This window comes from Pongo pygmaeus, chromosome 4 (genome assembly GCF_028885625.2).
Source record: "Pongo pygmaeus isolate AG05252 chromosome 4, NHGRI_mPonPyg2-v2.0_pri, whole genome shotgun sequence".
NCBI classification, from domain to species: Eukaryota; Metazoa; Chordata; class Mammalia; order Primates; family Hominidae; genus Pongo; species Pongo pygmaeus.
The window spans coordinates 72,347,991-72,370,565 of NC_072377.2; the positions used below are offsets into that span (position 1 = coordinate 72,347,991).

Consider the following 22,575-nt stretch of genomic DNA (forward strand, 5'->3'; position numbering starts at 1 on the left):
CTAAATTGTATAGACATCATGTAGAGAGTGGCAGGCCAAGAGCTTTAAACCAAGCTGCAGATCTCTGTGGCCTTGGGGTGTAGGGTCATCAGGGCTGATATAGAAAGTCTCACCTTCATGAATATGGGGATCCTTTCTATTATCAGACTTTTTTTTTTTGAGACAGAGTTTCGCTCTTTTTGCCCGGACTGGAGTGCAATGGTGCGATCTCGGCTCGCCGTAACTTCTGCCTCCTGGGTTCAAGCAATTCTCCTGCCCCAGCCTCCCTAGTAGCTGGGATTACAGGCATGCGCCACCACACCTGGCTAATTTTGTATTTTTAATGGAGACGGTGTTTCTCCATGTTTGTCAGGCAGGTCTCTAACTCCCAACCTCAGGTGATCCACCCGCCTCAGCCTCCCAAAGTGCTGGGATTACAGGAGTGAGCCACCATGCCCGGCTATCAGACATTTTTATAACACCCCACATGATCTCTTGATTGAGAAAGTAGAAAAAGCAGAAAATGACTGCAGCCTCAGAGCATTTAATTTTTTTTAATTTTATTGATCATAACAGCAGCTGTACACACTTGGGGGGAGAAAAACAAACCTCTTGCCCCTATGCATGATCTTGTTTATTCAGTTTATTGTCAGTGTTTAGACCCATAAATCCCTCATAATAGCTTCTTGGGCATGAGTCACTGTTCCTCACCTTGATGGTCCCCATCAAGTTCTGTTCTTGGGTTTACATTGGCTGTTGTTTCTTTCCAAAAGGAAAAAAGATTATATATGACTACTGTTAGAGAAATAAATGAAATGTCATTTGATTCTGTTTTTTGTGAAAACAGAATTGAAAGGCTTTGGCATAAAATATAGTTTATTGTTTTGTCAGTTCTGTGTATAGGTTTGTGCATTCCAGTGACATCTTAGAAAATACTGGCAACTACACAGGATTCAAACTCAGAACCTAGAACCCAGTGATCATCCTGTCTCCAAAGGCATTTTTATTTCTATTCTCTGCTTCTTTGAAGCTTCAAAGTAGATTTTCTTTTTCAGTGTAAAATCAGCTGCCTAAAGTACTGTTGCTGTAAAATCACACACATAAATTTTTATATTGGTTGCTTATTTTGAGGCATTGTTTTGTTACATGCACAAGTTTATGAATTTGACTATGAATGAACATGAAAGAAGATATACTTTGAAATCATTGTGGTCACTTTAACACAGAACTAAAAACTAAAATCAGAAATCTTTCTAGTAAAGTAAAATGCACTCCTCTATTCTTCCCTTCACTTTCTGAATTTTACAGTTTTTTAAGTACATCCAAGGTTGGGTGAGTTGTAGTAATGAGAGTAGGGTTTACTAAAGGAAGTAAAGACCTAAAATGCTCCTATTCTAGTTATTCTGTGTTTTAAAATCAGTCTTTAGGAAGTCTTAAAACTTTTTGTAAGCTACGGCATATCAGCAAATATAACGCACTTTTGTTAGGTTGCCGTACTAATGCTGTGGGAAGGATAACAAGAAGAGAAGATGTTCTTATTTTAGTTTTAAGTAACAGTTTAGTTAAGTTAGACAACTGAAAAGATGTACGGAGCTATGAATGCTACATGAGTGGTACAACCAGAGGCCATGAGAATTTAGGATCAGGATTTAAACTGGACTACGAAGGTTGATTCGGGGCTAAGTACATGGAAAGGAGGAGAGAAGATCACTGGGGATGAGCAGAAGGGTAGGAGTGAAAGGGATGATGTAGACATGTTTAAGGATGCTGGGTAAGCCAGCTTGCCTGAGAGCTTATATAAAGTCAGCATGAGGACAGAAGGGATTTTTGTGGAAGAGGAACATTGGGAATCGACTATAGTGTTTCACATGCTAGTCTTGAGTTTTCTTTTTTCGGTGTAGGACATGGCTGGAGGTTTTTTAACTAGCAAAGTAGAATAACATGGTAGCTTAGTAAGATTTCTGCATGGGAGAAACTTGGTCTGAATAGAGTAGAAGGAAAGTGCAGAAAAGGAATGCTGAAGAGCTGAAGGAAGGCAGGCTTGAGAAGGGGAAGGAAGAATGGAAGGCATTGTGAAAGAAGAGTTGACAGGACCTGCTGAAGGATGGGAGGCTTTTTATGCAGATTGGGAGAATTGTGATATCTCAGATAGAAGCAGGGATAACAATCCATTTTGAAGATAACAGTTTCACTTTTAGCTGTGGTTAGTAATATCGAACCTAAAAATGATGGCACAGCAGCCAAGTAGAAAGGTCCAGCCTGCTGTTGGAGATGCACCCAAGGGAGAATGTTCGGAACTTCATATATAATGTAGATGAAGGTGTAGGAGGTGTCAACAGAGAGACACTGAGTCCTCTTTAAAATTGTGAGTAGCGGGGGCAGATGCTCGGCAAAATCCACCTTGCTCCTTGTTCCTGTGGTTTAGGTCTGGACTAAGAAAAAAAAAAAAGTCATTAGTTTGGGGAAGCATGTTCAGCTGCAACCTGCAACTGAGATTTCTTGAGTTCAGTTAACTAGGGAGTAAGTCTGGTGTTCTGCTTTGGAGAAACACCTGAATGGCCTTAAGGTCCAATTTGGGTTCACACTCTAGATCTGCTAGAGATGTCCCAGAAGCTAGAGAATGAGGCTTGGTTGTGGGGGCAGGGACACATTTGTTTGTTCTTTCTACTACTAGGATTGGGCTACTGGAATTGAATGTCATTAATGCATCAAACTAGCTGTCTAGAGACCAAATGAGCTTGCTTTTGAGGTCCTTTTCACACTCCGGATACTGGAATTTCAGGCAATAATTTGTCCACCTTGCAGGTGCTCTACATATATTATTAGAAAATGTCATTGAACTTTGTGAGAAACAATGGTTATTGGAGCTCTTCTAGCCCGGTGGCTCACAGTCATTAGGTGTGTAATTCACATGTGTATAGAATACATTTAACTCAGAACTGTCTGCCTAATACGAGTACAGACAGTTGTTGTGGATTTGACCAAATTTTGCAGAACAATTCTGAGTGATGTCATCTTTAATTTGTCAAGGGAAAATCATTGTCAGGCACCACTATTATTGCAAGATTTTTGGTGTGTAGAAGTTATCTGAGGAAGAATATATGCCTTCCTAACTTCAAGCTACTTGCTGGATGCGAAATTCTGTTTGGATATAAAGAAATGCTTTATCAGTTCTGAATAGCTGGGCTGGGGGGAGTAGATGAAATTTACTGTCTCTTGCGGTCGCTGATATGAGATGTACATATCTGGCCAGAGGTAAATCCCCCAAGGGTCAAGGATGGCCTGGTGAGTAGAGCCAGCTACAGCCACAATGCTAGATGCATGACAACGCCTCACACTTGGCTGTGTGTTCATCACTTACACCCACCTCCTTTGAAAAGGATTTAAGGTAGTTTACAATAGAAACATACATATGAAATTAGTTAAAAAGGATAATCAAGAACTCAAACTCTAAGATACTTTTATGTGGCACTTGAGTAAGATAACTAATCTAATTGAGGTCTGAATTTAACTTAGTTTCTAATAGTCAAAGCTAAAAGGGAAACAGAATTGATCCCATTGACTAAAGAAACCATGTGTGGTTTTGGAGCTCTATGCCTTGTCCTCACATGGAATTTTACGAGAAATCTTTCATGAAATGGCTGATGACCTCAATTCATCAGAAAGGGTGAAAATATATTTTAAACAAGTCCTTTTTAATATGGTTCAACAAAGAAGGTTGTAAGTTCTGTATTTGTTGGAAGAATATTGCTTTCCAGCAATGATCTAATTCATCTAGGGCCAGAACTCAGAGATATGTTTACGTAGCATGTCTCTCTTTGCCTTTCAGTTATCACACTTCTCCACCTAATTTCGATCATTTCCAAGGAATCTTCAGTTTTAGAATAAATGCTCCGGCTGGGCCTAGAAAGTGTAGGTATTCTGGGGCAGTCAAGAAGAGAGCCTTCTGCTTTTGATGCTGGCAAAGAGCCTGAGGACTGGCAGTAACAAGTCACCCCCTCTTACCCGAGGAAGTGAACTGCAGGGATGTTTGCTGATCAGGACATTTTTTTTTCTCATGAAAGAATAAAGACTATGCTAAAGAAAAAATAGTGCTGGACTGAGACTCCAAAGCTCTGCACAGTGGAGTATGGGAGAGATCATTTAGGCATAGAAATTTTAAAGTCATAAGTTTGTAACCCTGTACCTTTTCCATTTACCTCATAATATAGTAAAACATGTGACTTTGAGTGGCATCACTTATTTTTAAGCCTCCAAGTGGGAATTTTTTGCAAAATGTTACCTGGAATAGCTGAATATATCTATTTGATGAATATAGCTATTTAATAATGTTTTTATTTATTGGAAATTATCAGCTCAAAATAGAAATTTGTTTTGGAAAGACATTGGACTATGCAGTCAATTGTTCGTTTCTCTACTTTAGGAATGGCTAATAATAGATACTTGCCAACCACATCCACTCAGAACTTTGTGTTGAGAAAGATTCTGAGGCTCCATCTGGGACTTAGTGGCTGAAAACTGTATAATCAATCAGCAGTATTTACTGCGGTGATGGAAGGATGGGGGTGGGGATGGCAGCACCTGCGCCAGGGATTTGCCAATGGAAATTGCGTTCAGAAACTGGCAGAGTTGCATTGAATTTATTTTGTCAGAAATTGGCCAGAAGCTTCAGATGCTTCTAAAAACATCCTTAGTTTGTTGTTCTTGGAGAACATGGATTTCATAGCCCTATAAACAGATTTGGGTTTTTGAGAGAGAATGCAGACTAGGGCCAAGCTTATTTTTGCCCCATTTAAATTTGAGATTTCATTTTTCAAGAGAGGCTCTGACCCACTTTGATTTTGAGGGCTGTAAAGTAGTATTGCTTCTGGGGGAGCATTAAAAACTCAGTGTCTCTGCCAAGATCAATTGGCTCAGTAATTGTTAAGTGCTCTCTAATTTGAGGACACTTCTCACACACAAACTCTTATTTGATTCTCATAAAAACCCAATGAGATCATTCTTACTCTTTGTTTATTTGAACTTTATCCCATGATTTTTTATTGTGTTTGAGGCAGCCATAAAATGATTTGAGGCCTCAATTTTGTGGGAATAGGTAGAATAGGTAGAGTTGTTTGATGATGTTATTCTTATTTTAAAGTTGAGGAAATCAGGATTTACAGAGAGAGATTAACTTGTCCGGAGTCTTACAAACTAGGAAGTGGCAAGGCCAGGATCCAGTCTGCTCCTGTATAATGGCCTTGCACATCTCAGCTTTCTGTAGGTGACATGTTCTTTTTTCCTTTTACATCATTGGCCTTATCCCATTCTGAACCACGAGCATCCTGTGTTTGAGAGTGTGTGCTTTCTTTTAACTTCTCCATTTTTCCTTACTTCGGGAGACTAAAGTCGATTCTAATAACAATTTGGTAAAGTGTCTCACTTGGCATGGAGGGTCACTTAGAGATGTAATGTCGAGTGATCTGAATGTGTCTGGACACCATGACCTGCCTAACTAGGAAAGTTATGTCATAAAAGAGTATTTATTTATTAAAGTGTGTATTTTTGAAGCCACTGTGACAATCTATTAGAATCTCCTGTTGGTAGTCAGGGAGAACTAGCCCATCCTAAAAAAATGACATCAATAAAAAGCACTTAAAGAGCTGACATTAGAAACAAAACTCATGTTCCCCTTGAGAATGTCATATTGCAGCTTAAGCCCATACCCTGGGCTGCCTTGGCTTAGTAACAGCATCTTTGACAGCCTTTTGTTCTCCCTAGCTGATAGTTTGGCGGCGGATATCAGCACATCAGTTAATGTGCTTTCCCTCCTGTAGGAACTGATTTGACTACAGTTATGTTAGCTCATATTTTCTCCCTCATTAAAGTGCCTATTTGCAATTTGTTCGAAGGAGGTTGCCAGCCTGCAACCACTGTTGGAGTGTGGTGCCCTTTTACTGGTGATTAATTTGCACAACTATACAGAGTTCATTGTCTAGCTGGATTTAGTTTTCATATCAATCTGAATTACACTAAAATGGATATCAAGGAATGCTGCCCCATTCATCAGAGAGTTATAGCTTTTATTAAGCACATAGCATTTATATAGCATTTTTATTTAGGAAGCTAAGTGGTGAGTATTGCCTTGACTATGTAGCTGACTTCATTTCGTGGAGGTAGATACATGGTTTCAAGTTCCAACCCTTTGCTGCCACTGAGCTTTTCTTGTGCTCTTCATACCTATATGTACCTTCTTCATTAGGAGGATATGAAATGTCAGAAGTAGTCAGTTTCTGCTCTAGGCAGCATTTGTGGGTGAGATCCCTGGTCAAACCAATGCATAGATTTAGTTTTGGAGACAATAGTTAATGTCACTTATTTCCGAGGAGCTGCTTTTCCATGATCACAGATGGCCATACCTTAGCTTTGTTCCAGAATCTGTATGTCTGACTTTGGAGCTGATCATTTTCATGATTTTGATAGAAGCTAGGATTTGGGATTCTGCTTTAATGGTGAAGAGAAGATTATTTCAGTATGCCTGGATCTCCCTCTGAGATATTTTAACCTACCATTTACATGACACTTGCTTTAAGGGACTTGGGGCTATTTGCATAGTATCTCTAAGTGCCAGTTTCCTCATCTGTATATTGGGGAAGTTCACATTAATCTTTCCATGTTTGAGGATCATTAAGTACCAGGCACAGGGGAAATGATTAGTAAGTAGTTTCTACAAAACTGAGGAGGAGGGTAATGGGAAGGGATTAGAGGTATTTGCTTATGTCATGTTGTGATTTGGTTATTTCATTACGTAATGTTGTGATTTGTCAACAGAAGTTTTATGCCAGTGTTATGACTTTACACAAAGCCTTAGTAGAGGTGGAGCTCCTGAAGGAATACAAAGATGTAACCTATGACTTCAGATAGTGGAGCTTACAGAGTGAAATATTGTTCAATTCAAACAGAGGAGGACAGAGAAAGAAGTCCTGGACCATGCCTCTCAAAATATTTTGGCTGACAGTGCTTAGCGGTAACACAGAGGAGGCACTGTGTTCATTCACACAATCTTCATTTCAGCAAGTGTTTTTGAGAAGCTACCACCAGCCAGGCTGTGTTCTAGGCTTTAGGGATACAGTAACAGACAGGATAGAGAAAGTCTCTGCTCTCATGGAGCTTATATCCCAGTGGGGTGCAGGGATTTGGAGAAGAGGATGTAACATAAACCAGAAAAACACTGGAGGAGTGACAAGTGAGCTGCAGAGAAGTAAAACAGGGGAGTCCATGGCTTCTTTCTTCCTGAAGGAGTGGCATGCAAGCTGGAACTAAATGACCAGAAGGCAACAGCCATGAGAAAACCAAAGCAAAAGCCTCCCAAGTAAAGAGGCCACCCAGGGCAGAAGCAAGCTAAAGAAGAATGGTGTGGGCACAGGGTACACATGTGGATGAGTGGGCAGAGAAGCAGGGCCAGGTCCACAGGACTTCATAATTTGGAGTAAGGAGATTTGGGCTTTCCTTTTAAGCAGGATGGAAAGAAAGCACTTGATATTTTTATTTTTTTATTTTAGGTTCCGGGATATAAGTGCAGAATGTGCAGGTTTGTTACATAGGTATACATGGAAAACACTTGATATTGTAAAGTAGGGTAATAACATAATCTGATTTGCCTCTTTAAAGTTTCCCTGGTTTCTGTGTAGAGGGTGGATTGAGCTCAAAAAGTAGCTTAGAATGAGAGAGAATGTTGCCTTGGACTACAGAGGTAAATAGTGAAATTGGAGAGAAGTAGATGGATTCAGGCTGTATTCTGAAGGGGAAATGTGTAGGGCTTGCCAAGGGATGAATTGGAGGATGGGGGCGGGGCAGGGGGCATTGAGGGAAACAGCAAAAACAAGGATGGGTCCTAGATTGTCCACTGGACTAACAGAAGATCATGGTTCTGTTTACACAGGTGGGGAAGACTTGAGAGGGCGGGGAGCAGGACCGTGGAAGAAAATTAAAAGTTTTGTTTTGTTTGTGTTGAATTTGAGATCTTTATATGATACTCATGTGGAGTCTGGAATTCTAAGGAGAAGTTAGGTCTGGAGAAGTAAATTTGGGACTTTTAGGAGAGTAGGTGGTGTACCGGGCCAGGGGACTGGATGAAGTCAACTAGTGAGAAGTAGCTTCAGGACAGATTCCTGAGACACTGCAGATTGAAATGTCATGCTGAGGATCTGGAGGAGGCATGGCCAGAGATTAGGAGGAAGACCAGCCAGGTGATTTCAAAGAAGCAGAATGAAGGAGGAGTTTCACACAGGAGAATGGTCTTCTGTGTGGAGTGATGCTGATCCTTCATTAGGAGGATATGAAATGTCAGATGCTGAAAGGTCTATGCCCATCTGTGCACAGACCATGGAATTAAAGGACCATTTTGGGGAGGGTTCAGGAGAGGTAGGTGAGTAGAAGGTAGAATGCAGGTGCTGGAAGAAATGTTCAATCAAAGACAAAGGCCCTTAACATGCCAGCAGCTTGAGGGGCCCTAGATTTTCCTGCTGGGCAAATTGGAGTTCTGGATCTTTGAAAGGTACTGAGGAACTTTCCTTTTTGATGCCTTTCCCTTCTTTGTTACCAAATCAGGTTTATTTTTAGTGCCTGCCTTATCTGAGCAGTAGGCCTGGAATGATTTTATAACCTACCTATTTATTTTCCTTTAACCTGTAGCCTGCTTGTGTGTATCTCTATAGCTGAAAGAGACTTTGAAGTAGGTAAGATATGAGGTTGGGCTTAGAGGAAAGATTAGGTTTTGGGGTAAGTGGAACAAGGGTGTATGGGGTGGGAAAGGGAATCAAAACAAAGGCAGAGAAGGTAAAAATAACTTTCATATGTGGGGCTGCTTCCTATGTCGTTGAATTAGAAAAAATAAAATGGCAATGTATTTAGCATAGTAGTGAAAACTCCAGCAGATGGTATAGCAACAAGGGAAACCTGAGCTTCATTGACTCCTTGCATCTCACCTACTTCTAAAAAAGACTCAAGTCACCTACATGTAGACAGCACAGTGTAGAACTACTCATTCATCCTGTAAACATATATTGATTGCCAATAATGATCCCACAGTAGAGGCTGGGCTACCAAGTTGGGTGACCCATGACCTTACCTCAAGGAAAACATACGAAAACAGCTGTAATATAATAACAGACCAGAGGAAGGAGGTTTAATTCTGTTTAATTCCATTTCACCAGGATGTAGAATTTTGAAAAGCTGTCTATGAGGAAGAGAGGAGGAGGTAGTGAGGCATCCCTTGCTGGGCAGGGCAGGGTCACAGCGAGAGCAGAGTGCAGGGCAGGTCCCTGGGGAGCACAGTGCTGGGAAGGGCAAGGAAGAAGTGTTAAGTGCAGAGTCTGGAAAGGGAAACTGAGCCCAAGCAGGACTTGACTTTTGTAGAAAGTATGGATCCATATGTTTTTACACAGAGAAATACTTGCTCTTTATTTTAGAAAGAAAATCTGTAAATGTGCATCATATCACTCTGTCTTTTTCTCTGTTTATTTTTAGCCCTGTGTGTCCAAATGCTGGGAGAACATCACCCCTTGGATGAATTGCCACCACATTAAATAAAACATATCCAAAGCTCATGTTGTTTCCTTTCCAGTACTTTCTCTCTGTCTCTCCATATAGACATATATATATTAAAAATATATGTATAAATTTATATATATATATATATTTATTTATTTTGAGACAGGGTCTCGCTCTGTTGCTCAGGCTGGAGGGCAGTGACGTGATCATAGCTCACTGCAGCCTCATGCTCCTGGGTTCAGTTGATCCTCCCACTTCCTGAGTAGCTGGGACTACAGGTGCACATCACCATGCCTGGCTAGTTTTTTATTTTTTAGAGATAGGGTCTCGCTATGTTGGTCAGACTGGTCTTGACCTCCTGGCCTCAAGCAGTGCTCCCACCTCAGCCACCTGAGAAGCTAGGATTATAGGCATAAGCCACCATGTCCAGCTAAACGTGTCTATATTTTGTTTCAAACAAATGTACACATGTATGCTCTTACCTCTCAAAATCTTAAAGAAAGTGTGAGATTATATATACTTACTAGATTCTTCATGGTGGTGTATGTGCTAGAGCAAATCTTCCTCAATGCTTGTATATTTAATAGCCTGAATAAATGTTTTTCTACTGGGCATATTTTAGCTGAGGTTTTTTTTTTAAGTCAAATATGTATGTAAGTATGTGTAAAGTTTATGTGAAAGAAACGAGAGCCTTGTTTTCAGAAGCTCTTCTGTGTCTTGAAGGTGACATGTTTTTGCTTTCTTAAGTGACTTTACAGATGAAAAAGGAGTCACACTTTTACAGTTGATTTGGTGTAACCCTCCTTCATCAGTATCTAGCATATAGAGTATGCTGATGAGTCATGTGCAATGTGTTTTGAAATTCAGAACTTTTCAGATGAGCTGGAGGCCTGGATGCCTGAAATGGCTTAGGACATAAACTGCTCAAAAATAATTATAATACTCTTTTTTTATAATTTTTTTCTACTTTTTTTTTTAGGTGCTCTGTAAGTTCAGAGAAACTTCTCTAGTAACAGACTGAGAAATGGTCCCTAAAGTATGGTGTTTAATTTCAATACTCTTAAAGAAAATCCAGTTTCCTTTGTAAAACGTTCCTTATGTAACAAAACTGTACTGAAAAAATGTGGTATTTTTCTTTCTCTTTATTTTGTCTCCCTATACCACTGAGAAGTTAATGGTTTAAGGAAAATATTTCAAGCCTACAGATCATGTCAAATATTTGGTTTGGTAGGATTAATATTTTACTGCAGAGTGACAGTGCTAGTGCTGTCCTAGTTTTAGGGATGATTATGTAAACTAATGAGCCCCATCCATTAAAAAACTTAGGGAAACAAAAAGCTATTTATTATGTGGATTACACTGACTATAGTTAGGATTACACTGACTATAGTTAAGATATGGAAGTGTGAAATAGTTACAACGTGGTTGCGTTTAATTAAAGTTGCTCTTTTTGTGATGCTAAGGTTAGTAATTATGACACTGTGCAAATGTTTAATATTGCTTTATTTAAAAAAAAAAAAACTCAATGTTTTGTTGTTTTGTGCCTAGCTCTCCACTGGCCTAAAGCTGACTTTTCACTTAAGTTTACCATCCTCTGAATTATTTCCATTACAACAGATCTTAAGAATGACAGTTGGCTGGGGGCATTGTATTTGTATACTTCAGCCACTAGAGGGAAGAGACTCTAGTATTTATTCTGGGGAAAGAAAAGGTGCTTCATCTCTCTGATTCTGTCACCGACCTTTAATCTGAAGGGGGTTATCCTTAGCATTGGGATTACCCTTCTTCCTCTTTTAGAGAAAAAACTTCGGGAAGGAAAAGGTAGAATTAAGGATATTGGACCAGGGCTTGGTATATGGGTATATCTGCCTGAAATTTGGGGTTCATCCAGTTCCTTCAAGACAGCTTCCAGTGAGCAAGCAGCTTTGTTGGGGGAAGTGAGTGATTCTTCCAGAACTATTTTATCTGTTAGGTATAAAATAACAGTAACATGACTAACATTTCTGGAATATTAGACACTCTTTTAAATACTTTAAAAATACTAACTATCCTAGCAACAGTCCTATGAGGTAAGTACTATTATCCCCATTTTACAGAATAGGAAACTAAGGTACTTAGAGGTTAAGTAACTTATCCAAGATCACAGAACTAGAAACTACTGATATTGTAGTTAAAAACATGGGCAGTGGCTCCAGGATTTATGTTCTCAAGCACTGTACAATACTGCCTTTCCACTTATGCCCAGTTTCTCAAGCACGAAGAGACATTCACAGAATTTTGACAAGTTTGAGTCTACAAAGATGAGAGATATTTTGGTTGAAAACTACAAGAAAACTGTAGAATCAAAATTTATACCATAATTTACCTAGGAACACATACATTGTTCACATTTTAACGTTTCTAGAATCAGATTGTGGCTTACAGCTTTATTCAGGGAAATAAGACATATTTGTAAACATAATATACCAACTTCATTAATTGTTAAATTTAATGCTCACAAAAACGTATTTGAAAATAATTTCTATTTTAGATCTTTGTACTTCATGAGAATTCCCAAGTGTGTGTGAGGATTACTGAGATTTGAAGTGAAAATATAAAATACTTATATTTTAGAGGAAAAAAAGGTAATGTGGGATGTTGGTGTGTTTTAATTTGTTTGACAATATGTCAGATGGGGCTTCCAAAGGTAAGTTTCTAGGACCTTCACGTTGTTAAATGGCCTTGGATCCTGCCTCTTCTCTAGGATTCACAGAAGCATTTTCAAACCGCACCTGCCCCTCCTTATACCTCCTTGCTCATAATCAGGTTTAGGCTCCTTACTTTCCCTTCAGGAAGTCAGTTATTTTCATCAGGGCTTGATCTCCACCTTAGGGCATTTCTGTGCTCTCCAGCAAGCCCTCACAGGTTTCACAGGGAGACACAGAGGATTGAGACTTAGAATTTGCCAGCTGTTGACAGATCTATGGAAGAGTCAGTGTGGTAAGAAGTTAATTTTATAAAATAAAATTTATGAATTACCGATGGATTTCTATTATTCATGCTTGTTTTCTTTTAAAGACCTCTTTAAAAATGTATATGGCCTTAGAAACTATTGATTCTGTTTGGAAATTTTAAATACTTTAAAAATACTAACTATCCTAGCAACAGTCCTATGAGGTAAGTACTATTATTCCCATTTTACAGAATAGGAAACTAAGGTACTTAGAGGTTAAGTAACTTATCCAAGATCACAGAACTAGAAACTATAATAAACCTCAGAAATATAGTCTAGGTTGGGTATGGTGGCTCGCACCCATAATCCCAACACTTTGGGAAGCTGAGGCAGGAGGATCACTTGAGCCCAGGAGGTCAAGACCACCCTGGGAAAACATAGGGAGACCTCGTCTCTACATAGAATTTTTTAAAATTAATCAGATGTGGTGGCATATGCCTGTGGTCCCAGCTACCAAGGAGGGTGAGGTGGGAAGATCACTTGAGCCAGGGAGATCGAGGCTGCAGTGAGCTACGATTATGCCACTGCACTCCAGCCTGGGAGACAGAGGCCTTGTCTCCCTGTCACAAAAAAGCTATGTATTAAGTTAGTTTATATTCAAATTTAAAGAGTCATATGAGCATTCTGTATTACTTGTCTCAGTTGTTGATAAACTTACCTGGTCATGTTTCTCTATGAGACTTTTTCTTAAGTTACTTGACTTGTAAGCTTCTAGGTGTAAATATGTTCTAGAGTTTCCTGGAAACTGACAGATAGAGTACATGTGATTTCTTTGGGGAAACAGATATTGTTTTATTTATTGGACTATTTCTTAGAGAAATAGTTATGAATTCAGTTATTCCCTATGAAAGGCTGGTTCTTTGGATAAAAAAATAGGTTCAGAATTATTTGAGTGAAAGCTTCTCAAAAATAATGACTCTGAAATTTAGGACCTTAAATTGCTACCACACTCAAAGAAGAAATTGTGTCCTAAACTGCTCTGAAGTATCAGTGAGTTGAGAGAAGGGATGTTACAGAGACTGTAGGCATGAAACAGTCTTCTGATACTTTGCCATTAGAAAAACTGGCTGGCTGGTTTGCATATTCTGGTCTATTCATTTGTTCACTGTTTCCCACTTGTTCTTTCATTTGCTTCCCTTGGAGAGTAACAAGTTGAAAAAAATTCAGTAGTTTTGGTATGGCTCATATTTAGGAAATGCCACCAAGAGTTCTTTTTCCTTTCTCCTCGAAAATTGCCCTTGTTTGGATACTTACATATTATATGATGGGCATAACCCCTGGGTCCCATGTTGACAGATGAGTATTAGATTCACCCAGAATATTACCTGTCTTATGTCTTTGAAGCACATACAAAATAGCCTTTGTGATTTGAGTGACTGGGCCAGTATTCTCCATTATGTGCAGCAGGCTTCACTCCCCAATAAAGCTGAAAGAACTTCACTCCCCAATAAAGCTGAAAGTAAGAGACAATACCTCAAGTTTTAGGTACTTTACAGATACCTTGCAGCTCACTGAAGTATATCCAATCCTGTTTCTGGGACAAAATCACTGGATGGATCTTTCTGAGCCATGATTTTTGCAGTAATGTTTCTGAAGCTATAGCACTAGATACAAAGGATAAATAGAAAAATGATTATTTTGAAAGGGGAGAGAAAGGACTCTGGTGGTATCTGATGCCACTCTAGATGTTAAATGTGGTTATGTTTATCTTTTAGCCCCAGGCAGTTTATAGTTTAGGATTTTTGTACAATTGAAGGATATGCCTCCATGAGCCCTCACCAGAGACAGCCTGGGCCTTCCTACTTTTTTCTGTGTGTTTTGCATCAAGCAGTGTTATTTGAAGGTAGCTGTAGTTCCTTCAGGGAAGATGAGCTGGCAGCAAGGCAGACAGATATAGTCATGGAGCAAGTTACAAAAGACTTGTCAATCACTCTCAAAATATATAATGTGATTTAATATATATTAAAACAATGATAGCAGAAATAAATCATATAGGATGAACTGTTTTCAGTTTTCCATGATGCCTACAAATCTTTTTCTGTATGCATACATGATTTTATGATTGCAATCATAATACAGGTGCACTTTTTTCTGTTGTTTTTTCATGTAACATATTACCATGCTGCTATATAATCTGCATAATGATCATTTTTGGTGTTTGCATAATTAGTAAATAAGTCATCTACTCTTGATAACTATGAAGAAATTAAAAGAGATAGTGTCTATATCAAGGACTGATGTCCTTTTCAGTGTTTCGCATCTTCACTTCCGGTTTTCTCTAACGAAAAGAATTAGGGAGATGGAGTGATAGCTACCACTCCTTGGGAAGCCTGTCTCTAAATTCTGATGGGCAGCAACATCTACTAAACTCAGACTTCCGAAGTCATGGGCAGACTTTCCCCATCACCTATACCTTGCACTTTCATCTTAAAGTTTCAGTCCCCTCTAAACTGTAAAGCCAGCTAGATGGTCACATCCTCTACGTTATCAACTAAATGTTAATTCTTACTTATCAATCTCATCTAAAGCCTTAGGTGAGATTGATTGTCTGTGCAATACAGGCAAGAACAAGATGTAGGAACGGGCAGTTGTGAAAGAGGAAGAAGTGTGCTAGGAGAGGAGATGAACAGAGGGAACTGATTGTGAAACATTACTCAGATGAGCTGATCTGAAGTCTGTTCAACTTTGTAACCCCTCCTAAGTGCGATGGAAGGTTTCACTGGGTAAGCTGACATTTCTGAGCCAGGAGCCCCAGACTGTGAGGTGGTGGCCAGCAGATTGCAAACCTTGAGCACTGTTGATGTAGCACTCTTGATTCTCATCTGTTCTCTGCTATGGCTGTGTGTGTTGATCATGTTTCCAGCAGGATTGAGTTTCTACCTTGGAAAAAGGTCACCCTGCTCAAGTTCCTGTTTTTATTCATCTTTTTAGAGAAGACAAACTACACTTTACTTCAGCCATACTTATTGGGAAGGAACGTAAAAACCCAATAGTCGCGTTTGGTTCATTTATTAATAAACCTTTTAAATATGCCTGAATATCATGGACTTTCTATTGATCATTTTATTACTCATTACGAAGATTGTCAATAATGACAGTGCTTTAAAAGAAAAATCATCCAGCCAATTGACAAAGGCAACCTGATTTTGAAAGCATCCCTTAGGGCTTATCTGTAGAAGTTGGAAAAATAGAAAAATAACTGTTTTTGTTTTTAGTTAACCTTAGAAAAATGTGTGTGCAGCCATTCATTCAGCTGAGTGTCTGGTGTGTACTTTGAGACATACACAGATGAATAGAAACGGTCCTTGTACTTGGAGAGCTTTAAGCATAGTAGGGCATTAGACCTGTAAACACAGAATTGTGCTGCAGTGGAATGACTGGTAAAAAAGAGGCATGCATATGAATAAAATTCATTGGGGAGCCAGGAGAAAAACCTTTTATGTCTGCAGGAAAAAGTCAGGACCACTTTGCTGGAGAGGTGACCTTACAGCTCATGCTTGAAAGATGTGCCGGTTTCCAAGCAGAGGAGCTGGAAATTCTAGGAAGAGGAACAGGATGTGCAAAGGCAGTGAGGTGTGGCAGAGCTTACTGTGTCTGAGGAGCTTAAAGTAATCCAGTATTTCTGACAGGTACGTAAACAGCAGAGGGCACGTGTTAAGAGATGAGGCAGGAGAAATAACAAGGGATTATAGCATAAAATGTTCCATTAAAAGAGGTTTTGGTATTTTTGTGGAGTACCTCTCAAACTTTAAGAATCACCTGGACATTTTAGTAGAATGCAGATTTCTGGGCTGTACTTCCAGAATTATAGAATCAGTGGGTGTGCGGAAGACCCGCCCCCCCCCCCCCCCCCCACCAAATCTGCATTTCTAACAAGCACTCCAGATGATTCAGTGATGGTAAGACAGAAACCATGTGTGGAGAAATACTGCTGTACAACAATGGGGACCCATTCAACTGTGTTTCATGGGAGAGTGATACGACTGCGTGAACCTGTTTGAGCTGAGCAGTTTTGAAAGAATGGTTTCACATTGACAGTGAGGAGCACCAAGAGGAAGGAACGGTACTGCATTAATCTACACGAGATCGTGGAAGCCATGACCAGGGTCATGGGAAGTGAGGAGAAGACATGAAAATCTATTGTTCCTTTATCATTTTTTATAGAGCGAAAACTTTTACCTAATTTTCTTTTATTTTCCAATTTTCCAATCTAGTGTATTTTTCAGCCACTTTTAAATGGGATTTGCTTTTCTTTTCAATTTTCTATTACTGCTGTGTACATGTTCTCTGGCCTTGTTTTTCTTTCTCCTTCGTATATTAGCATTCTTAATAATTCTGTACGTACTTCATTTCCTAAAAGCTACTTATAAAGACAATTCTTGTTTCACATTCATTCATTCGTCACTCACCTGTCACTATATTGAGTAACTTGACTGGCTGTTGTTCTCATTCCTATTAACTGGAGTAACTTCTCTTTGAAAGTTTTTTGATCACCAGGAACTTTAATGTAGTTGTCTTCTATAACATGTATGACAGTACATTGAATACAAGAATATTTCTATGGTTGGCGGCAGAAACGTCGTCTTTACCTTTCAGTACTCTCAGTCTAACTATATACAGACAGTTAAAACTGAATTACCTAGTCTCATGGGAAATAACAAGTTAAGGTGTTTTGGAGAAAGGAGGAAGTAATCCCAAATTATAGCTATTTAATTCTTTGAAATGAAGAGCATCATTTTTTATTATATTCATGTCTAGATACTGTTAAAAGTAAGTTTGCTTCTCAAGAGTTCATGTTTTTTTTGGGCAGTGAAAGAAAGCTTTTTCATTGTACAACATGACAGAGGGAAGCAGGTCTGGAATTCAAAATTGTTCACATAAATGCACAGCCTCACCAATCTGCAAATAATGACACATATATTCAAACAAAAGCAAAGCACTGCATGGATTTAAAGCCCAGTCGGCTTTGAAAATACCTGTTTGCCCAGTTGCCATAGCCAAGGTAGTAAGGATTTGTATCTAGAAATCAGAGATATTTTTCATTTTCATATTATAGAATTCCTGGGAGTAGGAAAGACTTCTTTTTAAAAGCAATTTAGTATTTATTTCCAAGACTCATAGAGCTTTTATTAATACATATGCATTATTTCGTGTGTCAAAAAATATCAATCAAATTTTATTAAAATACCCGAGTAAAAGTGTGTATTGTTTTCTTAAGTTTGTAAACTCTTCAAAGTATTCTAAAATTCTCAGGAACTTGAACTTTCAGGTCATGATAATAGGACTGTCAAATTTGTGGCTCCTGGAAATCAGAAATTTTTTTGTCTGTTTGTTTTTGAGATGGAGTCTCGCGCTGTCTTCCAGGCTGGAGTGCAGTGGTGTGATCTTGGCTCACTGCAAAATCCACCTCCGGGTTCAAGTGATTCTCCTGCCTCAGCCTTCCAAGTAGCTGGGACTATCGGCACCCGCCACCATACCCAGCTAATTTTTGTATTTTTAGTAGAGATGGGGTTTCACCATGTTGGCCAGGATGGTCTCAATCTCTTGACGTTGTGATCCACCTGCCTCGGCCTCCCAAAGTGCTGGGATTACAGGCGTGAGCCACCATGCCCAGACAAAAATTTTTTAAATTTAAAACAACCTAGGCATAGCACAGTGGCTCATATGTGTAATCCCAACACTTTGGGAGGCTGAGACAGGAGGATCACATGAGCCCTGGAGTTGGAGGTTGCAGTGAGCCATGATTTCACCACTGTACTCCAGCCTGAGAGACAGAGCAAGATGCTCTCTCAAAACACACTCACATACACACACACACACACACACGCACACAAACTTGTAAAAAAACATAAGTATAAAAGAGGATAAATCATAATTCTGTACTTACAGATGTTCATTAAAAATACTTTGTTGGCCAGGCATGGTGGCTCACGCCTATAATCCCAACACTTTGGGAGGCTGCAGTGGGTGGATTGCCCGAGGTCAGGAGTTTGAGACCAGCCTGGCCAACATAGTGAAACCCTGTCTCTACTAAAAATACAAAAAATTAGCTGCGCATGGTGGCAGGCACCTGTAATCCCGGCTACTCGGGAGGCTGAGGCAGGAGAATTGCTTGAACCCCGGAGGCGGAGGTTGCAGTGAGTCGAGATCGTGCCATTGCACTCCAGCCTGGGCAACAAGAGTAAAACTCCATCTCAAAAAAAAATATATATATATACTTTGTTGATTTCCATCATTTTTATTCATATATAACCATATATATAATATCTTAATGTAGATCATAGAACTTCATTTTTTTTTCTGATTTTAAAATATTACTTCAGGAGCATTTCCCATTTATTACATATTTTTTAAAAATATCATTGTTTTAGTTTCTTCTGGTTACTATAACAAATTATGACAAACTAGCTTAAAACTAGCTCATATTTATTTATTCTCTTAGAATTTTAAAGGTCAGAAGTCCGCAATCAATTTCTGTGCGCTGAAATCAAGGTGTCGGCTGGGCTGAGCGCCCTCTAGAAGTGCTGAGGCGGAATCTGTTTCCCTGCCTTTTCCAGCTCCTAGAGCTGCATTCCTTGCAGTTTTTTGGCTCTTCGCCCCTTCCTCCATCTTCAGGCCCAGCAGCCTAGCATCTTATTTCAGTGCCACATTGCTGCCTTCTTCAAGTATCCCTCTGCCTGACTTTCATAGAGACACTTGTGATTATATTTAAGGCCCACCTGGATAACCTAGGACCAGCTCCTTATCTCAAGATTCTTAATTACATCTGCAAAACTCTTCTTGCTATATAAGGTAACATATTCACAGGTTCCAGAGATTAGAACCTGGATATCTTTGGAATCTATTATTCAGCCTACTGTAATTCTAATTCTTTACTGGTTTTCTAAAATTCTATTTTGTGGCTGTTTTAGGATGTATTAACAATTGCCCTCGTCTGGTACCTTTGGCTTTTTCCCAATATTATGCTATTATAAGCAATTCTGAGATAAATTTCCATATCCACAAATCTTTGTGTGCATACTTGATTGTGTCTTTTGTATAAATATTGCATATTAAATTATAATTCAAATATATCTATGTATATATTATATGTACATGTATATATGGACACATACATTTATATATGTGTTTAGACACATACACATATGTGCCTACTACATGTATATATATGTACGTGACCATATATGGGTCTATGTGTGTATATGTTTTCATTCTCCAAATTGCCTTCCAGAAAGTTAGTAGAGAGTACTTATCTTCCCCATGTCCTTACCAACATTGAGTATTATCTTTTTTTAATCTTTACCAGTGAAACAGGTAAAATTGATACCTAATTAATGTGGTTTTTTTTCTTTTTTTTTTTGGAGATAGAGTTTCACTCTGTTGCCCAGGCTGGAGTGCAGTGGCATGATCTTGGCTCACTGCAACCTCCATCTCTGGGGTTCAAGCAATTCTCCTGTCTCAGCCTCCCAACTAGCTGGGATTACAGGCACCTGCCACCATGCTCAGCTAATTTTTTGTATTTTTAGTAGAGACGGGGTTTCACCACGTTGGCCAGGCTGGTTTTGAACTCCTGACCTCAGGTGCACCACCTGCCTCTGCCTCCCGAAGTGCTGGGATTATAGGTGTGAGCCACCGTGCCCAGCCTGATTGATGTTTTAATTACATTTTATGATAATAGTAAGAGTTAACACTTGTCATGCCTGACATTATATTTATACCCCTATGAATTAACATTTCTTTTAAACTTTTTGTTGGTATAGAAGTGATATAACTTAATAGAACTCCTTGACTAAATAACTTCATGTCCTCCCTGACATATTATCTTCTGATGTATGGAATAATTGGAATTGATCTTAGCAATGAAGGAAATTCCGATTGTTACAGAAGCATGTGATTTCTACCTCTGTATATGCTCTCTGTTTGGTACTTTGATGAAAACTCATACTTCTCATTTTAATGGCATAATTTTCCATAACTTTAGATGTATGATTTGGAAAAAATATTCAAGAAAAGAAGAACGGATAAATTAACCTTAATCTTAAATTACAGAAAGGTCTTAGTGTCAGCTACTAAAGGGCTAAATATAACCATGCTGACCCACTTAAACCAAATTGACACTTCTTATAATTGTACTATAATTCATGCTGAAGAGCTGTATAAGAAATGATGCACCTTAGACCCAAGCTTCTGGATCAAGAAGCACCTTGTCCTTGAAGTTAATTCCAGATTGAGCATCTAATGCAATGATTAGTAACCATGGTTCACTGTTACCATCAAAAAGCATTTAGCACTTCATACACAACTAGTTGTATATTTATACTTAAACGCAATTCGTTACATATCATGGTCTCTGTTGAGATTTTGAAATTTGAAACAATAGACCTACCTAATAGGTACAGCTTATATAGATAATGGAATGGACTCATGGACCCATGAAACTGAAATTGAAATAGACAGGAAAAGGTTTTTAAAACGCGTATAGGGTCAGTCTTTAAAATATTAGGCAGGTAGCCCTAACTTTGTTATCACACATCTTTCTAACCTGTAGCAAATCCATCCTCAATCTCTTCTTTCCCCTGCCCACCCCTTCACCCCCAATCCTTTCTCTATCTTTTGTTCCCTTTCTCCCTTTGCTTAATATTCATCCCAATGGTGGTAGTGATGGTTTAAAGATGAGGGGATAAAGCCCCTACCCTCAAGGAGCTCTTACTCTAATAGGGACTGATAACGTGCACAAAATGATTTGGATTTTGATACAGTGGAAGACCCCTTTCATGCAGGAGCTCTCAGGAGCACAGCCCAGTAGAGGGATATCTAATTCATTGGGGATGGGGGGCTCCCATGAAGGCTGCCTAAAGTGACAACAAGGTTGGTCTTAAAACAAGATAGGAGTTAGGTTTTCCGTTTGCTGGGTGATGTATTGATCTTCAAGTGTTGCTGTCTACTTCATAATTGGATTGCTGGCTTGGGTGGAGGCCAGTGCTCCATGTGGTTTATTGATGGATCTTCCAGACAGCTGTTTTAGAATGGAGAGATACACTCATCTCTGGATCTCGCCCAGTAGTCTCCTTCTTTTGCATGACCCCTTCATCCCTGTAAGGATGCCATGTGTTTTCTGGCAGTGTGTCCAGCTATTCTCCCACGGGGTGGAACTCTGTTGGGACTAAGCTATGGGGCTTCTCCCAGGAACTTCCCCTGCTTGAAAGTCAGAAGGTAGAGTGCTGGAGTGTGCTTGCAAGATGTGATTCTGCACCTTCCCCAGTCCTATGGGCTGTGTGACATATATGTATTCTACTCTAATTATCAATCATACATATCAAGGAGTCACTCACTGCCTTGGGAGATAAGTGCTTCATTTCCCATATCTATGCACTGTCTTCTCTTATATTTTGTTAGCTTATAGGTTATCTGCTAATCTTTTCTGTGTCTCTGATTCTCCTGGGATCCAGAGAATGCCTGAGAAAGACCTTGCATTCTCTTCCCATTCTGGCCAGTCTTTAGCATGTCCTTTACTTGCTTCAGACTGTATCCTTTATACTACCTTTGGAGATTGTGTAGTTCTTTGCTCAGCCCATCAGGAAATAGAACTCTTATTTTGTTTCCTTTGTTTTGGGTTTTTTTTTTCCTTTTCCTTTTTTGCTTCCAGGTTAATGTTTCTTTCATTTTACTCATTCACTTTAAAAATCTGAACCTCTCTTACCTTGTAGCATTATTTTAAAATATTTTTTGGTATTTTCCAGGATGATACAACCTTGCCTATTACCGGTCTTAGTTTTCAGCATTCAGGCCTATCCCTACAAGTTAATTGTTGTCTATCTTTTTATCTTCCTCCATATTTTAGCATTGTGAGTGCAAATTTGTTTAATAATACCAGAAGCGCTTTCTTCAACCTGTTCCTAATTGATGTAACTTTCTTCCCATTTCTATCCCAGTATTAAGATTTATTTCTTGGGATGTACAAAATGATTACAAGGATTGCTCATTCAGGACAGCCAGTTTGCTGTTCACAGTTCTAGCCTCAAACTCTCAAGACCACATTTAGAAGGTGACCAAAGTGGACCTGAAGGTGTGGA

General features: G+C 39.1%; 1 protein-coding gene across 12 annotated transcripts in view; it reads left to right on the forward strand.

Moving 5' to 3' along the window:
- MAST4 (microtubule associated serine/threonine kinase family member 4) overlaps positions 1 to 22,575 on the forward strand; it is a 569,183-nt gene that overhangs the window by 377,315 nt on the left and 169,293 nt on the right. For 2 of the 12 annotated variants that reach the window (XM_054487555.2, XM_054487556.2), the window contains one exon: positions 9,487 to 9,587. The exons of the other annotated variants lie outside the window; for them this stretch is intronic. In XM_054487555.2, the coding sequence (XP_054343530.1) occupies positions 9,487 to 9,529 (43 nt within the window). In that variant the 3' untranslated portion in view covers positions 9,530 to 9,587. Of the gene's footprint in view, positions 1 to 9,486; positions 9,588 to 22,575 lie in introns of those variants that run through there. 12 annotated transcript variants of the gene reach the window in all.